Source organism: Diaporthe amygdali (genome assembly GCF_026229845.1).
Source record: "Diaporthe amygdali strain CAA958 chromosome Unknown NODE_3_length_2959817_cov_65_330692, whole genome shotgun sequence".
Lineage (NCBI taxonomy): Eukaryota > Fungi > Ascomycota > Sordariomycetes > Diaporthales > Diaporthaceae > Diaporthe > Diaporthe amygdali.
In genome coordinates, this window is record NW_026517023.1 from 896,174 (window position 1) to 913,586 (window position 17,413).

Consider the following 17,413-nt stretch of genomic DNA (forward strand, 5'->3'; position numbering starts at 1 on the left):
GGCGTAGAAACTGCGCCATGTATATTCAAAAACTACCATGAATTGCGACTTGAAGTGATTCTGGAGCAACCGAAATTGATAGAAGACCGGCCACAGTGTGTGAAATGTCATATAACTTGGATTCATGTTTCCATAATTTGTCATATCTCTTCTCTCGGGGTGTCTTTCTCCTGTTCACCTGTGAGGCGGAGAGACTGATTTTAAAATATGTGTATAAAGCTTGAACCATTTGGAAAAATTGATTTACGGACCGCTTTCCGATTGAGTCTCTGACTTTGTCTCTAGTTGATGCGTTGCGTCCTTTGTCTGAGAAAGTCCTTCTGAATAAAATATGAACCGCTTTCCACTGGTCCTAAACTCAAGTCATAGAACATGGTCACAAGCTTTCTTACAGTAGCTTTCATACTGAGATTCTACACCTTTGCCGGATCAGGGCTTTGAGGGGTTCCATCTACACTTAAGCGAACTTCAGTAAAAATGTTAATCTGGCAATACTCCAAGTCTTTCGTACTGCCCGTCTAATTTTCATCTTTGTCAACCCTGAACTCTCTTCAGGGCTGTCATGGCTAGGCTCTTTGTTACTTGCAGATAAGTGAGCTAAGTCTACAACATGTAGTCCGCATAGCATCAAGTCGTTCTTAAGAATCTTCCACATGACTCGGCACCCAGCTACAAGCTTTCAAAATTCTCCACCAGGGCACATAAACTCTGGCGCTTATCCCTCTTTTCTTTGAACTCTATCGCTTATTCGATATTGCCTCTTGTTGTCTTGAACTTGGCTGGGCTTTGACTGGTCAGTGATTTATGCTTATTTAGTAGCTTCTCGGCAAGCAGTCCGAACCGTTCAGAAAAGTTATTCCGGAGACTTTTAGACTTTGCAGCAGCAGGATCGTTTTGCAGCATTCGAGACGTGTCAAATAGACCGCACGAACTTAGATGGGAACAGCTATCGCTCGACCTGGCCTTTACCATTGTACATAAAGTCGGCGCGCATTCGAAGATTCCTGAAGAACTTCAACTGTCTTGGCTACAAACATACGAACCTCAGGATGTCCAAGGCCAAGGTCTCGTCGTCCAAAGGCGGAAAGATTCAACTCCTCTGAGCTGACCAATGTCCAATTCATCGGAACTCGCGTACGTGCTCCGGAACGGCAAACCGCGTGCAGATACAGATCGACAGTTCCATGCAGAGAGCCTCCTTGCTGCTCGGAGTTTCCAACTCGGCCCACAGAACCTTACGCACCCGCCTGTGCCCGAAGCCAAACACAAGATGAAAGCGGCTCTGAGACGTGCGTGCCTGCAGGTGGGCTGGCACGCGCGTACGCACATCTGCTGCCGAGAGCAACGGTCGGACCCGTCTGCCCAACTTTGCTTGCCCCCCACGCGGGCGGCCCCCTCTCGCCCGGCGGGACAGTCGCTCGCTTGCATGACAGGTCGCTACGTCACGAGTCCCCACGGACCTGAAACTCCATCTCCTACAGTATGTACAAGAGTGCGCGAGTCAAAATTTCTGGGCGGTTCCGGTGCGGTTGTACGCTTGCTCGCACTCGCTTTTTCCTTGGGTACTTGCTTCTTCCGCTTTACTTTTGCTTGTCTGTGTTGAACAAGTCCTGTAGGCTGGAAATTTTGAATTCTGTGTTGTAGAAGTTGGTGCATTCAAGGGATGCAGCGTTGACTCTGACCACACAATGAGTAGAGTAGTTTCAACAGAAATACGTTAGGACAGTTGCGGGTCGGCTCTGAATCCGCGGATCAGGAGCGAAATACTCAGGCTTTTCCGGCAAGTTCACCAATACGCGTATTCCGCCACGTAGAGACAAGGGCGAGGATTGCACGCAGCGTGTAAAACTTGACGTTCATTCTAAATTATTCACAAACAACGAGAAAACAGGTGAAAGCAGTCGGTATCGCATCAGTCAGGCTCTGCTCTCACCGTATGTAGGTACACACACCACCAAGCCCTTTCTCGCGCTATGTCTCTCTCTCTCTTTCAGGCCAATTAGATACACATAAGAAAGTCGTATCGCGTTCGATCCCTTACAGGTGAACGTTGGCCACCTGCCTCTCGACCCAGCTGCGGACCCCACGCTTGTTGTTGTTGTTGTTGCCACCGCGTTGACGTCCGTTGCCTGTGGCAGCGCCGGTGGTAGCGCCGGTGGCAGCATTTCCAGTAGCAGCATTTCCGGTGGCGGCATTGGCATTTCCAGCTGCCGCTGCTGCGTTGCCACCGTTCTTGCCGCCGCGTTGGCGTCCATTGCCCTTGGTGCTGCCGGTGTTGGTGTTGGTGTTGGTGTTACCGCCAGCATTGGCGTTGCCGGTGTTGGCAGTGCCGGCTCCGCTGGCAGCTGGCGCAGCAGCCTCGAGCGCGGGGGTCTGGACGGGCGACTCCTTGATAACGGGGTCTGCAATGTTGAGAACCTTCTTGACAGAGGCGTCATCGGCCAGGCCCTGCTCGCTTCCTTGCTGCTGGTTGGCTGCGATGGCGGCGGATAGGTCCTGCTTGTTCTGTGCGACCTGCTTGTCGACTCCGTCGAGGGTCTGCGCTGTGGTGATCTGCGAGGCGACATTTGTCTTCGTGGCAGCGCCAGCTTGCTGGACGGGGAAGCATCCACCGAAGGGACCGGCCAGGGCGTTGTTTCGGCAACGGACTGTGCAGACGTTTCCAGTAGAGGCTGATAGACTTGTTAGTTCTGTCGCTTTTCTGTACACGGATTTGTACAAAACTCACCTCCAGTGCAGTTCATGTCGGCGGGCATCTTGACAGTGATGTTGAAGTCCTGAGTCTTGGCCTGGGAGAAACCGTTGGCGCCAGGCACGTTGTTGCTCACTTCGAGAGGAATTTGGCCGGTGGCTCCCAAAGAGTTGCCAGTGGGGTCCATGTCACACTAAAGTTGGTGATCAGTCACTGATACTGAGAAACATGTATTCACGGGATAACCTACTGTGTAAGGGCCGGCACCGTCAGCGTTGACCTGGTGGATCGTGACCGTCATCTCTCCGCCGGGTGAGACCTGAGTAACAGCATTGGCAGCGAGGGCATTCTCGGTGTTCTCTCCAACGTCGATGTTGCCGCCAAGCTCGGTACGTCCACACTCGTTGACGATGTTTGCGGTGATCTCGGCATCACGGATCAGGGTGGCGTCTTGCTGGCAGGGGCTGATGCTGGTGCAGTTTCTTGCAAGCTCGCCCTCGACTATTCTCACTGTTAGAAACACTTTTGATCCGTCTCTTGAGTCTTGGTGGAATTAATTCGTACCCAGGAAGCCGACCGAGGCAGGCGATCCAGCGTCACCCTGTGCGTTCAAAATCTGCGAGTGGCCATGAACCAGGGTCGCAACAGCTGCGGTGAGCAGTACTCGGGTGAGAGAAGACATTTTGCCGGAGTCGAGAGTTGAAGGGATCGTCGAGGATGGAAGAATGAGTTAAACACCACTTATTTCCCAAACCGGAGGAGAGGACAAATGAATGAGGCCCAGCCTATCGAAGAAACAAAATTAAGAATCGAAAAGAAAATTAGGAATCGTCAAGATCCTTCTGAATGAGCGATAGAACAGTGGCTGATGTGAAAATGACAAGATTTACTTCCAGTCGGATGACAGTGTCTACATATGTATATGTATGCAGGGCTGAGTCGGGCAGGACGCTTGGGCGTCTGCCTGCACACTCGCACATCTTGGCCATGTTTGCCAGGGGTACTACGAGATGCTTAGTCCAACCAAGCGAGTCTCGCCAAGGGGGGCATTCTACAGGCACAATGACTTTTCGAGCCTTTCGAACAGACTCCGTCACAGCACGGTGGAGCGTGCCAGGCTGGCAGCAGGCGGTTGTGGGTGGGCGCGATGTTTCGATATCCCAGGCGCAGGACATAACGCCGGCTATAGGGAAGCTTGGTAGCGGTAATCGAGCCATGTTTGAGGGAGTTGCAGGGGCACAGGCGGGCGCTGGGGTGCACCCTGGGTGCCAATCTCGAAGATCTTAGGATGATCCAGCCATGACTATACCGCGCGTCCTTACTTCAGCCCTGCATTACTGAACTAGTCTGACAAGGGCATTCCCGCGGGCGGCAATCTTCGCGGTGTCGCAAACCGAGGCAGATGACACCTACCACGCCCAAAGGACAATGTACAGGGCCACAATTCGCATCATTTCTTGCAGGTTGATGCAGGAATGGGACGTGCACCAGGAACAAACCTCGGAGTTCGCCAAGGACCCCCATTTGGAAACGTGCGTGGGCAGGGGGTTGTTGCCGGGGGCGCCAGAGTGGATCACCATCCGATGGGTCTCTCTTTTTGCCCGATAATTTGCCTGCCTGTCTTTGCGTACCCGTTGTGCCGATGTTTGAAGGTGGCTTGCGGGAAGTGACAACGGACATAATTGAGACGAGTCTTTGTTTCGATAGCTTAAGATACGGCGGATTACTCGAAATGGACGTGATGATGTTGACTTCCCAAAGGCGTGAAAACACGCGAACATAGCAATGGCGGCTCAAGCTCACGAGGACACTATCAAGTTGCAAATCACACAGGCCAGACGCTGGGCATGAGCTTACCTGAAGTCAAGCTCGTCAAGTTCCGGATCTACTGTTCTGTAAATCTGCGTAGGGCAGGGGTGGGGGTCAGCGCCTGAGGACAGGGCCAGCGGCCAGGAGGCAGGGGGAGCAGGGGAGGGGAAAAAAGAAATGCGCGCAAGGAACTTGAACCACACGCCGAGCTGCCCAGGGCCGCCAGCCACAGCGGATTGCGCCGCTTGGCAGTACTAGAGCGATATGCAGCAGGGACAGTTGGCGATCATCGGGAAAATCCTGCGCGGTAGTTGGTTTCTGGTGGGTGGGAACCGGAAACGATAGAATAAGTCTATTTGTCCCCAGCTCGTATGTTGGCTATGGCACACCAGACAGTTGGCGTAAGAGACGGGCCCCTCCCAGGAGGGAGACATGGGGGCCCCTGAGGGGGGATCCGCCGAGCTGCCCCATTGGGCAACTTAAACTACTTGCGGCTGAACCCAAACGAGACCTCCTGTCAGACCCACTGCCAGAACAATGAGACGGTTTCATCTCATCGTCAACTCACCTCTCCATCGAACCATAAATGACGATGGGCCTGAACTCGGCGGTTCGGTGTCTTCATTTTCTTCGTCTCTTGATGCTCTGCTTTTTTGCCGTCTCTGACGACCGACATGACTTTGGACGGCCGGCTTGTTCATGCCCTCCCGCCGTCGGTCGATGTCGACGCTCGAGTGCGACACGGAGGAAGATCTCAGGAGCATCTCACGGAAATCTGCCGCAAGAATGGAGCTGGCCGGAAACATGCATTTCCTATTTAACCCGTAATGGCATATCGAAATAATACACTATTAACATCGGTCATGAGCAAGATCGGAAAGGCGTAGACCAAAAATTCTAAGCGCGCAATCAAAAGTCATTTGAATAGTCTGAGACTTCGCCTCTTATGCGAGCAAGTATCGTCGCGCAAAAGTGGATGACAAAATGATGAGCATTGTGAGTGGAGGAAAGAAATAACTAGTACCACGTTTTGCCTAAGTCTTGGCTCTCGCCTGAACAACGAACCCCCTGCTGCCCCTTATTCCTTCCAATGGTTGGTGTCAAAAGTTTCCACTCGCCCGGGCTGCTTATCTATTTCGATCCATGGCTCAGAGGGAGAAGGGGACGAAATCGGGAATTGAGAAACATAGGCCGTCGTGAAATCCGACACTTCCCCCAGTGAAATGTGCGGATCCGCAGGCTCGCTACCCACTATCCATTACAGCCGTGACTGTTCGCACGGCCATTGCTGATGCTACCGCCTCTGTCGTAAACGGTATCATCCGGTGGAAATTCGTCGCCACCAGCCATGCCATGCGGTGTGAGACGCTCCTCCAGGCCTCTCTTATTTCTCGGGGCCGCTGAGGTCAAGTGGGACGGAGAGCAAGCATGCCTCACTTGTATGTTCCCATAGGTGCTCTGGAACTTCCCATTATTCGGACCCCCACAGTAAGCGCCGTAGTCCTTGTCGTCTCCTTGCTCCTCGGGTCTTCGTCCATATCTCCGTAAGAATCTCTCGGAAATAAATGAGATGCATCAAACATCGACCCACGGCCGTTGAGGCTGTGGTAGAGCTTCAGAAAAGCGTGCAGCTTGGAAATTCCTTGTAATTTGGGCCAGCCCGCGGCTTGTTGTCTTCTCTGGGAGCGCCATAATTGTTCATGCTCAACTTGTGATTCTCGCCCACGTCTGCCTCTGCGCCTCTGGTTCTGAAGAGACAGTAATTCATTGCTTCTCGTCCAGCTTTAGTTTTACTTGGGCGAGCATGAGTTTCTTCCGGCTTCCTGGACTAGCCGAAAAAAGATCAATCATCCTCCGAGTTGTCCGAGAGGCTATTTGCTATGTCTAAGTGGGTAAGAGACTGGGCGACCTTGGAGGAATCCCGGATCTATCGACCGTTCCATCTTTGTGACAGCTTGCTTACTCAGGAATTGCATGAAGGAGCATAACCAATCCGGTCCGTTTTTGTGGAAGGAAGTATTGATCTAGATTTGCGCAGCCTACCTACCGCAGCATACCTTGCTTCTCGAAATGAGACCGACCCAGGTATTTGACAAGTCTGTTGTGATCTGGTTCGAGTCCTAGACTTCTGAAGGCATTCCTTGGAGAAAATTATTGGTCGACATCGAGTCAATGTCTGCCACGAAGACTTTCCGCATTCCAAGAGGATATTAGACGAGCCGCTGTGGAAGAAGATGCAATCATCACTGTCCGCAAGAAACCTGACACGACTTGGTCTTCAATATATGGCGCGATGCAAGAGGGAAAACTCTTCCTTCAGAATGCCTTGAAAGAACCGTTCTATATTCTTCTTTGAGCCGTGACTGGCCTTCATCAAACGCGCGGACAAAGTAGTCGCGATTCGCAACACTTGAGGGTAGTGTTGCTTGTCGAAGGGCATCTTATATCAGAGTATAGCCAAATGGTGCTGCACCGTTGCAACCACCATTCAGCCCACCACTAAATCGATTGCAAGGTGCTTGGTGAAAGTAAATGGACTTCATGAAGTATAAGCGTTGTACAGTATGTTCACCGCTGGCTTCAAATAGTTCTTCATGCTGACAAGCCAATACGATACAAAGCGGTCCTGGACTCGTCCAACAAGAGTAGTCACGACGTGTGAGATATGGTCCAGTCATCTCACCGGCGGAATTATGGCAATTATTTTCCGAACGCATGTTCAGTTACGACGGCCCCGAAGAGCGATATAAAATTGATAGTGCAACACACCTCGACTGTTATGCTGTGGATTGGAATCTCTTTCTTACTTGTCGAGAACCCGGGCTTCGGGTCAGGCCCAGTCACTCTTTCGCCATGAGAGATTCCTCACTCAGATGAAACAGGGAAATCTCGACCTCAAACTGACGAACGCCAAGGTACATTCGGAAAAAGGAGAAACGATCTTGGTGATGTCCATCCTTTGCGCTGAACTGTTCGATTGCCTGCTCAGCTTCCGGCTCCAGCATGTCACTGTCCATTCCTTCTGCGGCCGTCACACTGACTTCGAGAAGGAGCCACATCCGGGCCCATAATGGCTCATTCTGCGATTAAGTCTCCTAGTCTTCCTCAAACTAGTAAATTATGGTCACTTAAACCTCGACTTCCTCCACGATCGGAGCATGGTGGAAGCCTTAAGATCTCGCGACTCAAATACCATGTGCTACTGGCTTCCCGAGCTTCCCTATGGATTTCGAGCGAACACGCAAGTTCTTCACGTAATAGAGTCAACCTGGATGCTGGACCCCATTTCAAAAGGTTGGGAGTATTGGAAATGTCTTCGATGCGTTGCTCCAGAACAGATATTTGCGTGTTTTCTCCAAGACCCTGGCGGTCAACTCTTGAATGTGTAGGATAGACGTGTAATGCCTATCGGTCTTCAAAGGTAGGCTAAATCGTATCGTCACATTGTCAAGTTTAACTTTTTAAATGGCTAAACTAGAGAGGAACGGTGGAAAACGTCGGATTTGTCATTATTACCTACGAATCGGACGAATAATGGTCATGTTGAGGCTAAGAGGACAAATTTGTGAGGTTCTCATGCTCATTTTCCTTTTAACGTGCCTGTTCACATACTCCATGGATATATTTCATCAGTATTGCTTCACTGTCAGCATTTCGTATTTCGTCAAGTTGTGCAAACATTCAAAAGCATTTTGATTTGCGGCAGCAGCCTCGGAAGGTATTTGTTGAAAATTGTTGTATCCTCCCGGGCCGCACAATCAACGTGCGTTATCATGTTGAGGGTGGTTTGTCTATCGACACAACTGTAAACAGCGAGGTTCTGCTGTATCAAGGCGCACGCAGGGAGGTTTGGAAGAGAAAATGATTGGCGGGCCGGCCCTCCTTTTCAGCTGATCCTGCGGCCTATTTTTATGGCCGCTAATGACTTCAGGCTTGCCAATGATGGGTCGACGCTTGAAGAGGAAGCCTGATCTCCCCGTCGCAACATGCTAACAGCTCGGAAATTGCTCATGAGATTGTCAGCTGGCTCTGCTCTCACTATAGCAGACGTTTATCCTACTGTCGCAATTGAAAACGACATTAATTGAAGATTTCGGCGCAAATTTCCATGATTGCCGACGACGGCCCGTGGCTGCCAACGTCGTACTGTTGTGGGTTCCGAGGCCCACACCATAAGCACTTAAGCGATCCATCGCGACAGCTCCAGGCACACCAGCAACAGGGGATTGCGAAAAGCGGAGTCAGGTGCTCTAAATGAAAAGGGTCGACATCGAATTCTCAAGCGCGTAGTCAGGAGGGTCGCATCACCACATTACCAAACAAAGAAATACACAATGGATCCCCGTATGTGCAGACTGTCCATATTTAATGCAAGCCAACTTTGATTTCTCGCGCTTACATGGTCCGCAGTATCCATCATCGCGAGCCTTAGCGGTGTCCTCGCCTTCGCGGCTCAATCCACACGCACTCTCACCACACTAATCACCGAAATCAGAGATGCACCCAAGGACATTTCCGATCTCCGGGTCGAGCTGGAAAGCCTTTCAATGCTACTCCAGTCCGCTCAGAGTCTCACTACCACCTACACATTACGGAGCGAGGATGCCGTCATCGCCCAGACGCTCACTCAGTGCACAACGTGGTGTCAAGAGTCGATGCAGGACCTTCGCGTGGTCATCTCTCCATTTGCTGAGGCAGGCAGTGCCAGGCGGAGCCCCATGAGGATGCTCAGTTGGATCATGCACAAGGAAGAGGTCCGAAATTCTACTGCGAAGCTGAGAGACCGCAAGGCCAGCTTCAATCTGGCAGTCACGGTGTTGAACGGGTAAGCCGAAGTAGAAATCAAAAGAGATATACTGCAGCTAACGAGAGCCTGCTGGGTGCAGCCATCTGACGGGTAAGGCTCAAGACGAGATACGGCAAGACATTGCCGCAGGTTACGACAGAATGCTGGGCAGTTTCATCAATAACGCCAGTGCAAGAAAGATTAGAAAACAGCTCGAGGACGACGTCTCCAGCATTCCAGAGGAATCACGGCGAAGGTCGACAACGGAGCAAACGGATGCCGGTTTCGCGATGAGGAAGTACTTGGAAAACTTGGACATTGCCTCGGCTCCCGAAGAGGCCCCTCACACAATAGATACCAGGCAAGTGCACTGCATCTCTTGTCTTGACAGTATGAGCTAACGATCCGCTATAGTGAGCCTGGAAATAATGACGATGCAATTCCATTAAGATCAGAAACACCCAGGCCGCTCGTGCAAGCGGTTTCCGCGGGCGACAAAGCAGCAGTGATAGACCTACTCTCCAAGGGAGCCCGCGTGTCGGAAAGAGCAGCTGGGGGTGCGACGGCGCTACATGTCTGCGCAATGTACGACGACCGGGGCATAGCTGAGGTTCTGATCGAGCACGGCGCTGCATTAGACATGAAAAACGACCAACGCTTGACCCCGCTCGATGTCTGCATGCAAGAGCACTCTCAGGATGTGGCGATCCTCCTTATCGAAAAGGGGTGCCGGATGGGCAATTTCTCGAACAGGGTCCTCGACGTCTTGCAAGAAGCCGAGGAGGATGACTGCAGAATGGATGCCGTCCTGGAGGCTGTGGCCAAGAGATATGAGGACACTGGCGGTGGGCCGCAGTTGCTGCACGTGGCTCTGGAGCGGGAGGACTCGAACGTGTTGGTCAAGTTCCTCGAGCTTGGCTTCGATCCTAACATCTCGGAAGACGGTTACAGGCCCATACACCAGGCTGTTGTGAGAGATCGGTTGGAAGACGTCAAACTTTTGATCGACAAAGGGGCCGACGTGAACGCGATACTCCCACCTAGTGCTCTCAAACCCAGGAGGACAGAACCCCGCCACAAGCTCATAGTGGAGAGATGCGACACCCGCGACTATACGGCTCTTAAGCTGGCATCGGACAGCCTGCCTATGACAAAACTGCTTCTATCTCATGGTGCCGATCCTAATGTCGTGTTTCCAGTTGCTCGTTAGTATCCCCGACTGTTCGACAAGTATGCTTGCGCAAAGCTGACAGAATCTCCAGGTGACAATGCCCTCAACTGTATCTGCGCAGGATGGTATCTGCCAGTCGCATTGGAAATCATCAAGCATGGCGCCGACGTAGACTTTCAGAATTCGAACGACGGCTGCAGCGCGCTATATTGGGCGGTCCAGTGTGCAAATACGGGATTGATCAACGCTCTTCTGGACAACGGCGCCAACCCCAACATACAGACATGGGAGAGAAATGGCGCGTTCACACCGCTCCATGCTGCCGTGAATAGTGGGAGATACGACGAGGCTAAAATTTTGGTTGAGAGAGGCGCGGATCTGAGCATTCGCGACTCTGAAGGGCTCACGCCACTGGAGAGAGCGCGCCAGTCGAATAGTCTTGCAATGGTGGAACTTTTGGCGTCACATACGAGCCTTGACTCTCCCAGGACTACGGCCCATAGAATCCATTCAGGCCACGGCAGGGGGAATAGGTGATTGCTGCAAGGCAAAAATAGAAGTCAACGCGATTCCTTAAATAGCATGAACACGGCAATATGACCGATCATTGTAAAGATGATACGAATCTAGTCTTCTCAGAGAATCAGTCGTCCGAGTGCGAATTTGTACATAATAACAGCTTACGACACAGTTGACTACTTGATTTTGAAATGCTGGAATCAATTCAACATCAGGGCGACGACCTTGGATCCTATGCGTCGACCCTAGACTCCAATATGAGCTCACCGGTAACCAAGAAGACAAGAAATGACCATCATGGGTTCTATTGTGCACTAGCTGTGTGCATTCTATAATCTCAACTCTCTTAGGACTAGTGACTGGGATTCTTTGTCTCCTCCCAAACCAAGAATTGAATCGAGGTTCCTATATCTGTCTAAATTGACTATTGTGAAATTTCCAACCCCCTTTTCAGTGACCTAGCTGGGGACAATCGCTTGCCTCTAGCGAAACTCTCCATGCAACAAGTCACCACGGTATTCATACCTCCACAACCGGGCCTGAATATATCTTTCGAGCCCACACTAGGTAATATAATATACTGAAGATGATGACGGTGCCAAAGACTAGAACTGCCCAATTCATAGTAGCGGCATCAGGGTGATTAACCGCCGGCCAAAAGGCGAAGAAGAAAATGAAGATCAGGTAAGTACAACAGAACGCATTGTTGACGATGCCAAATATTCCGGGAAGGCGCCAGGGCCCCCATATCAGCGGGGAGTCCAGGGCATTGGCAAGATCCAGGTGGTCGTCTTCTGGGGTCGGCAATCGAATAGCTCCGGTAACCCGACGGTATAGCAGTAACGAGGTTACGATAAGATATGACCCGAAGAGGCCGGCGATAGATATAGATATTACACCGTTGAATGCGGTAGCATTCCCTATATTGACGAGAGAAAGTATGATAGCGATAATTGTCGTCATTATAACAGCGTAGATAGGGATGCTGGTACGGGGGCTCGTTTTGGAAAGAAATTTCGATAAAGGAAGTCCGCGATCGCGAGCAAAGGACCAGTATAGTCGAGAAGTTGAGGCTAGAATACCCGTTGTGGCGCTAACGGACATTACGATCACGATAGCAGCCATCACCGTCGCCCCGGCGGTCGAACCTGTAGCAGATTGAAAAATAGCCATGAATGGGTATGAGGGGTTCGCGGCTAAGGCTTCATCGATATCGCCCATACAGTACAGTATAGCAATAAGCATCGCGAACCCTAAGGATCCGTTGATAGTTATACCGGTCAAAATGGATCTTGGGATGACGACAGCTGCGTTGCGGATCTCCTCGGCCATCTGTGATTGAAAGTGTTAGCCTCAGAACAGCGAAGAGTACCACAAATTAGAGCCAACTGACGTGGATAGCACCATCTGCACCGAGAAATGCAAAGACGTTCCCGAGTATGCCGACGCAAAAGGATAGTCCCTGCGTCTGCCACCCGCCTAGATTATACCAGGTGGCAAATACAGCCTGTGTATCTGACTTTTCTGTCGAGAGCCACACCATTGGCAACAGGACAGCAAAGAAACCAAGGATATGAAGAACCAGAATAAACCCCTCGAACTTAGAAAGAAGCTTTCCAAAGACAGTATTGATACTAAAGGCTGTAAGAACAACTGCCCAGAACAAGAGTGTACCATGCCAGTTCTCCATATTCGAGAGATAGCTAGGATGATTCAGGAGAATCAAGCCCTGTATCATAGTCCCAGTTACAAATCCACCAGAAGCGACGAGTGATTGCCAGCCAATGATGGTAAGCCAGCCTATTAGATATCCTAGGAATTTTCGACATGACTTCGGGGCCAAGATAGAGACCCAGAAATACTGCCCACCAGAAGTAGGAGCCATAGATGATAACTCGGACATAGTCGAGAAGACTGATAGCGTACCAGCCCATACGACGATGTAGCCATAGATCAGGCCAGCGGGACCACCACTTTCAATATTTAGTAGTGTAAACGTGCGTTGCAGAGGGTATGCAGACTAACTTTTGGAGTCCCTGAAGAAACACACTGTAACGGTGTTAGCTGCTGAAAGCTGGTGAACCATGAGATGTGGGGACGACATACGTGACGGTGGCTTCCCAAGTGATGAGTATGGCGCAACTGAAGCCCAAGATTGTCATGAACCCGAAGTTCCGCTTCAGTATGGGCTTCTTGCCTAAGCGGGCCAGAGCAATGACATCTCGAGAGCCCTGTAAGCCGCGCCTTGGTGGACCAAAGGAGCCCATCTCCACATTCTGTGGATTTGCAGCGTGTTTATGAGCCATTACCATCGTGCTGTCAGGGCGAAAACGAGAAGCAAGAAGCTTAAGTTCCGGGCATCAGCAGCTTCTGGGACCAGTGCATCAGTGGCATTGACAAGCGCTAAGTTTTTTGATTGCTTCAGATCCCAAGGCTCTGGGATAGCATGTGTGTTTTAAGACCTGAATTCAATTTGAGGCAACACGAAATTGTCTGATTCTTGGGGCCACAGGATTGCGTGGGCGAAAGGTTGAGGCCGCTGTTCCCTGTTGGCACACGACCCCTTGAAATCCTCACACACAAATCGCACAAGTTATGAAGTCCCCCTGAAGTAAATCGACTGGGCAGATTTGTGCAAATAAAAGGAGGAGCCGCAGGGCTCGGAGCTTCCACGCGGCGACGCTGGGGGCTGAAAGCACACGGGTGAAACTCCATGCCAATGATACCGATCAGGTGAGATTTCGTGGCTGAAGGAGCGGATGTGCCGCTTTCCAGTAAGCTGCAGGCCTCGGAACTCACCGGTAAGCAAAGATCCTCGCAACGGGTTCGACTCCAGTGGCCCAGAGCACTAAGTGTTATGTTGTGCAACCACACTGCAACCACACTTTGCAGACCGGTCACAAGACCTACGTCTCCATCAAGCCTGTACTTTTATGCCTGTACCGCTGCTGAAGATGTTCCGAGCAACAGGGGAGCCTCCCTCGGATGATCTGTCAGAATCCCTCGGAAATATCACATCGAGTTGGACTCGAGTGAATGGTTCGCCAAGGCTCTTGTCTCTGGTGCCCAGGCCCACACGGCGCCTATCGAGTTTGTAAGGCTCCAGGAGTTAGTGTCCTTCCTCATTTGTACCCTTGCAGCCGTGTCGTCCAGACAGTGTGTGCATCATATTTTGCTTCTTGTCATCAAAGACGCACCACACTATCGCAGTCTGCGCATGGATCGGAAGGCCTTAGTGGCCAAATAGTTAAGGAAAAGCACGGACGGCTGCATCATGCAGATGGGAAAATTATCTGTGCAGGAGCAGGCGGGTAGGGCATAAGCTATAAAAAGGTCCTCAGGTACGTACCCTGAGAGTTCAGAGCACTGTGTCATCATCCTGCAACTTCCGTTGGTGCATGTGCTTGATAGCAGGTGTACACTCGTTGTGATCACTTTATCTTCGGGAAGCTCGGTGAAACCTTCAAGGTTGCGAGTGGTGAAGCCATGGGTACGGAGCTGGAAATCACAAGCCAGGGCTTGGAAATGTGCGACCAAGACTGTCCTCCCGTCCCATCCATGACATATTGATCCTTCGCCAAGCGCATGCATTGCGCAACAGATCAATGAAGATCTTATATGGCGTTTCCTCGTCGTACATTGAATTGAGCCTCAAGCGTCGAAGTGATAGTTTCTCCATCTTCGCACTCCTCTGTGTTTGAGAGCTGGTCTTCCACTTTGGTTGGGGTCATACCAAGGTCAAACAAATTTGGACAGGATATCTCAGTCCACAGGTGACATAGAACCAGGCATCCTAAACCACCATCCCTCCTCTAGGTCCGATGTCCGCCTACACACTTTGCCCCTCAACGAATTCCGACTAAATGAGTTGGTAGCATCGAGGCAAGGAATACAGCTTGGCCATTGCTACACTGTAGGTCGTGAAGAAGGCCGGTCTCCAATGCTGGTCCTTTTGCCCACAGGAGCAGGCTTCCCCCCAATCCTCCTTGCTTGTCGAGAGACTGATCTTCCTCGAGAATGCCTCCTGGCTTCCGGTTTTCATGCAGGAGTGGGTAGCATTGAGCCAAAGATCAATAGGGTCCCAAGAGGACAAGAAAGCTCAGAAATCCTGCACAAAAATTGCATACCACCAACAATATTGTGGGGCAGGTACTTGTGACTGGTTCATGGAACATAACCTGCACGTGGCAGATGAACGCTGTGCAACTCACCCATGATATGGAAAAGCCAAGGCTGCAATTTTATCGAGGAACGGTCCTGGGATTTTGATCCATGCTTATAATCAGTGGATGCAGATCTGAAATTGTTATTCTTCTTACTTCACCCACTCAGTACCAAGCTTCATCACCTGCCATTTCTGGCATTCAGTACGAGGTCTCTATTCTTGAAATTATTGCTCAGATTGCCAAAGGTCATCAGCTATGGAAGAGCAGCGTCGACCTTGTAGCGAGTCACCATGAGAAGGAATGGATCGAAACTTCTCCCCCCAGAACTTGGGAGACCGAGATGGAGGACTTATATACGGAAGCAATCATTCATTCATTTATCATCCATGGGGAAATCGACGCTCGCGCACACACCTTTCCCATGGAGCAGGTTGACGCCAAAACTCAGGCCTTCTCCACAGGTGGTAGTGAATCAAAAGATGCCTGCTCAGAACCCCTTTTTTTCACTGCATGCCATTTTAGCTTCGCTGAAATGTCTTCTATCAATCATGATACCTAGTCTAATTCTCCTCCTGGCTGATGAGTCTCTGCATAGGCCAAAATTTTATTGCCCCGACTTTCTTCTCCACCTCTTCCCACTGATTATCCGGGTGATCATTCTTCGGACGTATATGGTTCTCCTGCAGATATGAGAAACCATTGGCCTCGTACAATGGTCTCCCTGGAGAAGTAGAGTCGAGAAAAATGTCGAGTTTGAGCTCATCTGCCTTCTTCATGCCCCAATTCAACAGCTGTTGTCCCACGCCTTTGCGTCGATAATCGGGATGCGTAAATAACACAAAAAGGTCTAGATATCCCCGAGATTGGTCATTGATTTTGATTTGGTACTCGAAATATGTTCAAGAAGAGAAAAAGAATTAAGAAGAAAAGAAAAAGAGTCTAGACTTGAATTGGCTTACAAATATGCGGCTTCTGTGCGGCTCGAGCTCTTGGAGCATCATATTGGACAATCATTTGCTCAACAAACTCTCGAGCACCACCTTCAGGGAACCAAGTTACCTCCAAGCTATCAGGCACCGCAAAAGGATTCTCGTTGTATATGTTCCAGAGGGCGGCCCCGGCAATCTTGCCAGATCCTGTATCGACCACTTTTCTCCAGTTGCTGGACGCATCCTCCGTATGCCAGCGCTTTAGCCTCGTGGCTCCTTCCTCGATAGCATTCTCTCGGGCCTGTTTGTCATCTCCGTGAATGGGGAACCAAAGATGGAAAAACTTCTGGGGAGGGTCTTCGTGCGATTCGAAGAGACATCTAGAAATGTCATGGAAGTCGGTCTCCGGGTCAATATCTTGGAGCTCGAGAGCCATTTGCGTGATGGGCGACCATTTGAATGGTGGAAGGATGAGGATGGCAATTGGACAGAAAATTAGGATCAGAAGGTCGATGTCAAGAAAGTCGGAAACGGCACAAGCTGCCCGACGCCGGTGACAAGGCGGGCAGATACCCCGAACCAGAGTACTAGCTCATTAAGTACCCTAGTGCCTAATAAGTTACACAGCATATGGAACACAGCTGCAACGGTCAGCGCCTGTTGGTGATGCCTTGCAGCTGGCCCCACCCACCACCTCATGGCCGCGTCGAATACGTGTATCGCGGCTCTCACAAGGCAGGGGATGGCTGTACGAGGGTGTTGTACACATGACGGCTCAAGATAAGCACGCGTAAGTTCATTTGGCGGTGAAACGAGAGTGCATCAATAATTTCGAAACCTGCATATGCAGAGGATTTGATGGTAGGGCCAAGGCAGGCTGCCCAGCCTGCCCAGGGCCCTGGGCGCTGAACGGTTTGCTGCAGAAGGAGAACACATCCTGCCCAGGTACTCTACTGTGAATAGAACGTGTCAGTCAGTCACTTCTCATGACGAAGTAGCCTTGGTCAGGGACCTAACTCACCATTTGGAACGTTTGAGTGACTGCGTATGCTTTGCGCAGTGTTTTGCATGATGACATTGATGGTCCTCGCTTGCTGCCCTCACGGTGATGCCAGCCGCCTTGCGAACAAACCGATCTGCAACTCAGCCACCGTTTCCCTACGGCCCGGACCACAACCAACCGCGCTTCGACCAACCGCACTTCAACCAACTGCTCTTCTGTCACATTCACTTGGGTGCCTAATCAGCAGCACCAAAGTAGTGATATATGCATATATGCATAAAGAAGCACAACTTGAGGTGGGTTGCAATAAATACCCCAAATTGAGAGGTGGAGGAAGA

The 17,413-nt window shown here is 50.8% G+C and overlaps 4 protein-coding genes across 4 annotated transcripts; 1 reads left to right on the forward strand and 3 right to left on the reverse strand.

Moving 5' to 3' along the window:
• Positions 1-2,037: 2,037 nt before the first annotated feature.
• J7T55_002668 (gas1-like protein) lies at positions 2,038-3,374 on the reverse strand (the record flags this gene model as incomplete). Its single annotated transcript, XM_053137765.1, has 4 exons — positions 2,038-2,672; positions 2,729-2,885; positions 2,943-3,193; positions 3,257-3,374. The coding sequence occupies 4 exons, from the start codon at positions 3,372-3,374 to the stop codon at positions 2,038-2,040; spliced, it is 1,161 nt and encodes a 386-aa protein (XP_052998537.1).
• Positions 3,375-8,835: 5,461 nt separating this feature from the next.
• J7T55_002669 (nacht and ankyrin domain protein) lies at positions 8,836-10,995 on the forward strand (the record flags this gene model as incomplete). The annotated part of the gene is made up of 5 exons (XM_053137766.1): positions 8,836-8,845; positions 8,912-9,326; positions 9,388-9,677; positions 9,743-10,492; positions 10,550-10,995. The coding sequence occupies 5 exons, from the start codon at positions 8,836-8,838 to the stop codon at positions 10,993-10,995; spliced, it is 1,911 nt and encodes a 636-aa protein (XP_052998538.1).
• A 182-nt stretch (positions 10,996-11,177) lies between these two features.
• On the reverse strand, positions 11,178-13,289 carry J7T55_002670 (uncharacterized protein; the record flags this gene model as incomplete). Its single annotated transcript, XM_053137767.1, has 6 exons — positions 11,178-11,222; positions 11,584-11,962; positions 12,080-12,309; positions 12,371-12,950; positions 13,003-13,026; positions 13,084-13,289. 6 exons carry the CDS (start codon positions 13,287-13,289, stop codon positions 11,178-11,180), a joined length of 1,464 nt encoding a protein of 487 aa, XP_052998539.1.
• A 2,414-nt stretch (positions 13,290-15,703) lies between these two features.
• J7T55_002671 (uncharacterized protein) lies at positions 15,704-17,142 on the reverse strand (the record flags this gene model as incomplete). Its single annotated transcript, XM_053137768.1, has 5 exons — positions 15,704-15,990; positions 16,103-16,612; positions 16,696-16,818; positions 16,984-17,025; positions 17,094-17,142. 5 exons carry the CDS (start codon positions 17,140-17,142, stop codon positions 15,704-15,706), a joined length of 1,011 nt encoding a protein of 336 aa, XP_052998540.1.
• Positions 17,143-17,413: the final 271 nt, after the last annotated feature.